The sequence below is a fragment of the Benincasa hispida genome, chromosome 4 (genome assembly GCF_027475165.1).
Source record: "Benincasa hispida cultivar pf3 chromosome 4, pf3_genome.v1.1, whole genome shotgun sequence".
In the NCBI taxonomy this organism is placed as follows: domain Eukaryota; kingdom Viridiplantae; phylum Streptophyta; class Magnoliopsida; order Cucurbitales; family Cucurbitaceae; genus Benincasa; species Benincasa hispida.
The window spans coordinates 35528623-35535157 of NC_143481.1; the positions used below are offsets into that span (position 1 = coordinate 35528623).

Consider the following 6535-nt stretch of genomic DNA (forward strand, 5'->3'; position numbering starts at 1 on the left):
CGATGAATGGAACCATTGAAAACATTATAGACAGGAAGAGAATTGGGGTGAATTGGAGTGAGTTGGTAAAAAATCAACTCAACTCCATCAACATTTAAAATTGGTGGAACAAACATTGAGTTGGTAATTTTTACCAACCCAATTCAATCCATATTGGTGTGCCAAACACTCCCTTACTTGTAATATTATCCAACTTCCACGACTTAGTAACAACTATAATAGCTAGAATTCAGTGGAATATATCAATCTTTGATTCTTATACTAATTTCCTATAATAACCTTTAGATTAGAATATCATTTTGATCATCGTACTATGAATTTCATTTCAGTTACTGTACGTTCAAAAAAATCTTAAAATTAGCCATATAAATATTTTTTTATCAAAATTATTAAATAATAATGTAATAATTTCCACATTCAAAATGGTATTCTGACCTAATTCTTACAATTTCTAAATTACAAAATGAGTGCGGTGTCAAGCCACCACTCTGATGCTACCAGCCGAGCCGAGTCAATGTACAGTATCATCAATCAATTTTGGCGTCTAAATTTGAAGGCTGAGGAATGTAATAAAAAGCAAGACCCAACACAAGCATTAAACTCCCAGTGAGAAAGAGGGGGCTTAAGCTTGCGCCTTGAGGTAGATATGGCAATGGAAGTGATAGAATATAAATTGAAACTGGCACTGCATAAAGCCAACAAGACCAAACCTTTAAATCATACATACAATATAGCATCGTCTAATATTAAGCCAAGTTAACTTCCCAGTAAACATAGTCAATCGTAGTATGAAAAGTGGGGTTCATTTAAATATGTTCTAATAAACTAGTTAACAATATTCTTTGAATTATGAATAATAAAAAAAATCCAATTTTAGTTAAGGAGCAGTGAACATAACCTTCGTTCATATATTCTCAGAAAAGAAAAGAACCTGAAAGCATCACAACAAGAGAAGCAACAACTGCTGAAGATTTCTTTACTACGCTGAGCACAGTTATATTGAAGGACAAATTTGTGATCACGTAAAGCAGTGGAAGCAATGGAGCCCCTTCACAACCTGCATTCAAAATATATCATATATGGTCATCAATTTTGGGTTAGCGTTTTACTTTTCAAATGAAAAACCCAAATTTCCATTATGAGTCGAAGAAGCTAATTCATGACACTGCGGAATCGATTCATGTTAACACAAATGGCCGAGACTCTCCCCATGGAATGGAAGAGAGACGAGACCGGGGATGATAATTAACAGATCATTCTCAGATTTGGATATGTCCATGTCAAGATAATGCAATTTTCTGCATCTGATGAAATCTAGAGAAAGAACGAGCATGTGTAAGAAATAAGAAAATTATCATGATCTTGCTGATAGAGATCCCTATAATGCGAAACGTTCCCCTGTCAATGTTTCCTGCTAAATCAAACTGTGAAATGTTCATTCTGTATTTAGTCAGCATACCAATTATCATTTTTAACTATAGTTCCTTGATTAATTTCAAATGTCACCGTACTTTTCTAAGAAGCCTTCACGACAACAAAGATTAGGGGTTGTTCACCTTTGTCAAGTAGCTACTCAAGTACTGCTTGATATTAATAAAGGCAAGCAAATTCTGCTATACAGCTACAAAATATTCGTACAACACTGAAGTGCAAAAAATTGAAACCATCAATATAAGGAAGCTTCTTTGCGTTTAGATTCATTTTTACTATGGAGTTATAGTTAAGGTTTCGAGTTACCAATTAACTGTGTGCTCACATTAGAGCTAAGGAACTATAATGGATCTCTTCATTTCGTACGCTTAATAAATGTTCTAATTATACAAGTAACACATCATATCCATTGTTGAATAAAACACCAATCATAAGTAGTATCCATGACAAATCAAAATGATATTTGCATTGCAAAGCATGTAATAATTGCCGATAAGGTTGCAAGAGCTTGCCTGGTCTTGCAGCACCAATATTGAGAAAACAACCCGCACCATGCATCAGATATGAGGGAAGTTTGGCTATAGGTATGCCTTTCAAGTTCGAAAGAAATGGTAGAAAGAGAAGTACAAAAAGTGCCTGTGCCGAGTGTCAACTGTTAAAACTCAATAATAAATAGACCAGAATATGAGATTTCAAGAAGCGAATTTATCCATAAACCTACAGCAATTCTGTTGAACGTGATCTAAAACAATGGAAAACATGATTACTATGTGGTTGTTGCAATCGGTACTTGAATATATACACATAACTGACCTGGCCAGGCAAGTAAACTTAAAGAAATTCAAGATGACTTTGTAAAATTCTAACCTGAAATCCAGATCCAAAAGAATTGACCACAAAAATGTCTAGTGACTTCCCCTACAAGCCAAAAGAGTTAAATGTATTAGGGAAAACAAATGCACAAATATTTAGCACCAAATACATATACCAAAGAAATGAAATGCTCAAACAGCTACTAATTTGAAAATATAGCAGAGATTGTCATACATGGAGACGGGCTGCAGCATCAATGAAAATAAACTCCTGTTCAGAAAAACAAAGTCAACGTCCATTCATATTTGGTATACCAAGTCAATTATTTTACGTCAATGACCATGGTAACCTTCATAATTGATGCACCAGCTTGACAAGCGCTAGAAGCTACCATTAATACTGGCCATAAAGGTGCAACTCCAGACAGCATTTGGCCTGCATTAGAGCCACTAAAATAACGGAAGACACATATCACTGTTGAGATCCTAAGTTTCATGTCTGAAAAAACTTATTAACATGTTCTTCAAAAGCATAGGAAGCGGAAGATGGAAAGCAAGATTACATTTTGCTATTTGCAAGTAGGTTTCCGAATAAATTAACAATATTCTGAAGTGGAGAAGCAAATATTTCATGGACAGTAATAAAGGACAAAACAACAAAAAAAATTACCCCAAACAAAAAAATCCCGCTGGAACTGATAAATGGAGCAACGAAGGAACTGTTGGATTAATAAGCTCCAAAGAGAGACCCCAAAAAAAATAAAATCTTAAAAAGTATCCCACTCCTTACATTATCTATAAACCTTCCCTACTTATTTCAACCATAAATTCTAGAACAGGGACGTGAAAGTGTTTAACTAAAGAAGTCTCTAGCTTCCTTTTTGACATGGAGTCTGCAGTTGACAAAAAGAAGCCTTTAGAATTGAGCACCAAGTCTTTGAACATTCCCCAAAATCTTGTCTGATTTCTTAAACACAACCAGATATTAAATTACTTTAAAGTGAATAATGGGTCCTATTATCAAGCACTCAAGCTGGTTAGAAGCAGAGTATTAAATGCCCAAATGTATATTCTGAATAAACAAGCGATACCTTCCAACAGCCACTGCTACACCAGTAGTTACAATAACACAACCAGCAATTTGATTCCATGAGTACCTTCTACCTAGCAAAATGGCAGAAAATACAAGCTGCCAAACTAAAAAAGTCTGCAAAAAAGTTATATTATTACAAGAAGGTGCCAATATGAGATGTGAAAAAGAAATCGGGAACACATCAGTTCAGCATGAACATCCTTCCGTGTGTTTTTCATGTGTATTAGAAAGACGGGGATCATAGAATTGATTATCACTACCTAGAGATAACAGGCCATTAAGGGCATATCGTCAAATTTGGTAGCACAATTTCTTCTCGATAACTTGCCTCTGAAGTTCAGTATTCCAGGTTTATTTCAAATTGCACTTCTTCCCTATGGTTCAGTTTTAGACCATTGGGATGACAACACTTTATCATGGGTTGTTACTTTCCATAGGTCGTTGAAAGAGGAATAAATTTCTGAGTTTCAGATGCTATTAAGGTCTTTGACAGATAAAAGAGTGATTATCCAGATTGTTGAATCTGGCCTTTGGAGTCTGCCGGGAAATTTTCAGTCAACTCCATATTTAAGTATTTGGTTGTTTCCAATCCTATGAATATGTTGGTTTTTAAAGGTTTGTGGAAGTCAAAGAGTCCCAGACGAGTTAATATCCTTATATGGATTATGATCTTTGGAAAGTTAAATTCCTCCTCCACTCTTCAAAGGAAACTACCTTCTCACTATCTGTCTCCCTCCATTTGTCCACTTTGTTTGACTGATAGTGAAGCGCTGCAACATCTATTTTCTGAGTGCCATGCCAGGCCGTGTTGGGAAGCGTTTGTTTTCCATTTTTCATATTAATTGGGTGTTTGGTGAAATATTCAATGACAATATTGTTCAGCTTTTGGTTGGGCATAATTTAAAGCCTAATTCTCAATTGTTATGGTCAAATGCAGTTAAAATCTTACCTGTCGAAGTATGGTTTGCGAGGAATCATAGAGTTTTTCAAGAAAATTCTCTCACATGGATAGATCGTTTCGAAGCCGCTTGGATTAATGCCTCCTCTAGGTGTTCCCTTTCTAAATCTTTTGCTGACTTCTCCATTTAGGATTTAAGCTTAAATTAAAATGCATTATTTTTCCAGCCTAGTTATTATGTTTTAAGTTTTGTAGTTGAGTATTTTCTGTTTTTTTTTTCTTTTTTGGATGTTTCTTTGTATTTTGAGCATTAGTCTCTTTTCCTTATTTCCATGAAAAGTATCATTTCCTTTTTTTTCAATTTAAAAAAAAACAAAGTAGTTGCACTAAAACTATATGTTCATATACCCAAATTTAAATCTATGGAAATATTGAAAGAAGCTTGAGAAAATGAGAGAGCCAATGGAGATGAGATTCATAAACTTGATCGGAGGGTTGTAATTATAGTCATCAAGTTCAAGACTTCAAGTTGGTAAGCACATATCATAAAGTACAATAAAAACACTGACAGACCAAATATTTAATCCAGCAAGTACAGTGGAAAATAAGTTTTTGTTTTTTTTCCAGTTAAGAACTTTGGGAGAAAGAACGGTAAGAAGAGATACCTGACTGAGTATAGGTATTGCTGGACCGGGAAGCGAAGCTGTAAATGATGCATAGCATTCAGTATGAGTTCTAAACGCAAATTCAAATCTTGAATTGGTGTCATTTTTTTCTTTTTCAAACCAGCTTAATTCTTACAATTTTTTACATCTCACTGTTCCTATCCTACTCTGATTGAGGTGTTAAAAAAAAGCAAAGTGACATTCCGGGAATTGAATTACAAACAATTACAATTATCATACATAAGGACGCGCCACGACATGAAAATGTATCAAACAGCCGCCAAAGCTAGAAAATTCTATCCGCCCACCAAATCTAAAGTAATGTATAATTTTGATACCTGCAGCAATCATCCCTGTTGCAATTCCAAGCGCTTCAAGAAAACCTATGGCTATGAATCGCGATTTTGGAAGCGATAGCATTTCTTCAGTAACAATGTCTGCCCGACGCCGCAGATATAATATACTAAAATACACCATAACATATCTGCTCCCAAGTATTACAAAACAAAAATTCCAAATGTTCGTCAGCAAGATGCATAAACACACAACTTAAAAGCAGTAAATGCATCACAACATACTACAAAAGTAAAAATTAAATAATAAATATCAAGGCAAAGCATGAATAACTTGCCCGAACGTAGTCAATTGAGCTAAGAAGAATGGATATTCCTTCAATGGGACGAGAGCAAGCTTATACAGAACACGATTCGCGATTCCTAGTGACACGGCAATTAAAGAGCTTACTACTATAAACTTCATTTTAGCGGGAGAATCCGAGTCGCCATTGGAGGTATGGGGAGTGGAATTCGGATTGTTCCGAGAGCTGAATCGAGCTTTGATATTTCTGTTCCTGATTCCCAAATTTCTTAGTGAAGATGATACCGTTGGTCGGTGGAAATGACTCCATTTCTCCTGCGAAGGCATTGAGAAAACAGAACTGAATTTCGGTGCATCGACGACGGGGAAAGCGAAAGAACGATACGTCGGAAGGTGGAACGAAATTGGATTCAGCGACGACGGAAACGGCAATCCCATGGACGAGAGTTGTTCGGCAAACAGCGAAAGTCGCTCCGTCATTGCTTACATCAGATGTCTGACTGAGGCATCTCCTTACAATTTGAGAAGAAACGGGAAAAGTAAAACGATGGTTTAGAACGATATCGCGACTATATACCGAGTTTTCAAAAATTGAGATTACAACACTTTTTTTTTCTTTTTATAAAATGTGTATTAAAATATATTTTTAGTCTAATACTTTCAAATTTCAAATGTTCAATTTGAGTATATGCACTTTTATTAAATCTTAACTTTAGTTGTTCGTGTTGGTTTTTTTAAAAAAATGTTCTATTATATATTAGCATTTTATTATAAGTTTTGATAGCATATTCAATTTATTGTACGAAAAATATCATTATTATTTAATCAATATCAATTTCGGAATACCGACGTCGATAAAAATATCGAGGTCTTGATTTGATGGAAATATCATTATCAACAAAAATTTCAGAAAAAATTATGAAAATTAATAGAAATTTTATAATTAAATATGAAACTTTGATTGTGATTTAATATACTATAATTGACCATTTTTAATCACAATTTCTTAAGTAAAACAACATTTAGATGTTTATTATAA

The 6535-nt window shown here is 34.6% G+C and overlaps 1 protein-coding gene across 1 annotated transcript; it reads right to left on the reverse strand.

Annotated features, from left to right (window-relative positions):
• Positions 1–357: 357 nt before the first annotated feature.
• CLT2 (CRT (chloroquine-resistance transporter)-like transporter 2) lies at positions 358–6082 on the reverse strand. Its single transcript, XM_039029384.2, has 10 exons — positions 5531–6082; positions 5238–5383; positions 4900–4937; positions 3335–3450; positions 2594–2693; positions 2479–2514; positions 2299–2349; positions 1944–2067; positions 932–1057; positions 358–685 (listed from the first exon to the last, which is right to left on the reverse strand). The coding sequence occupies exons 1-10, from the start codon at positions 5974–5976 to the stop codon at positions 528–530; spliced, it is 1341 nt and encodes a 446-aa protein (XP_038885312.1). The 5' UTR covers positions 5977–6082; the 3' UTR covers positions 358–527.
• Between the last annotated feature and the right edge of the window lie 453 nt (positions 6083–6535).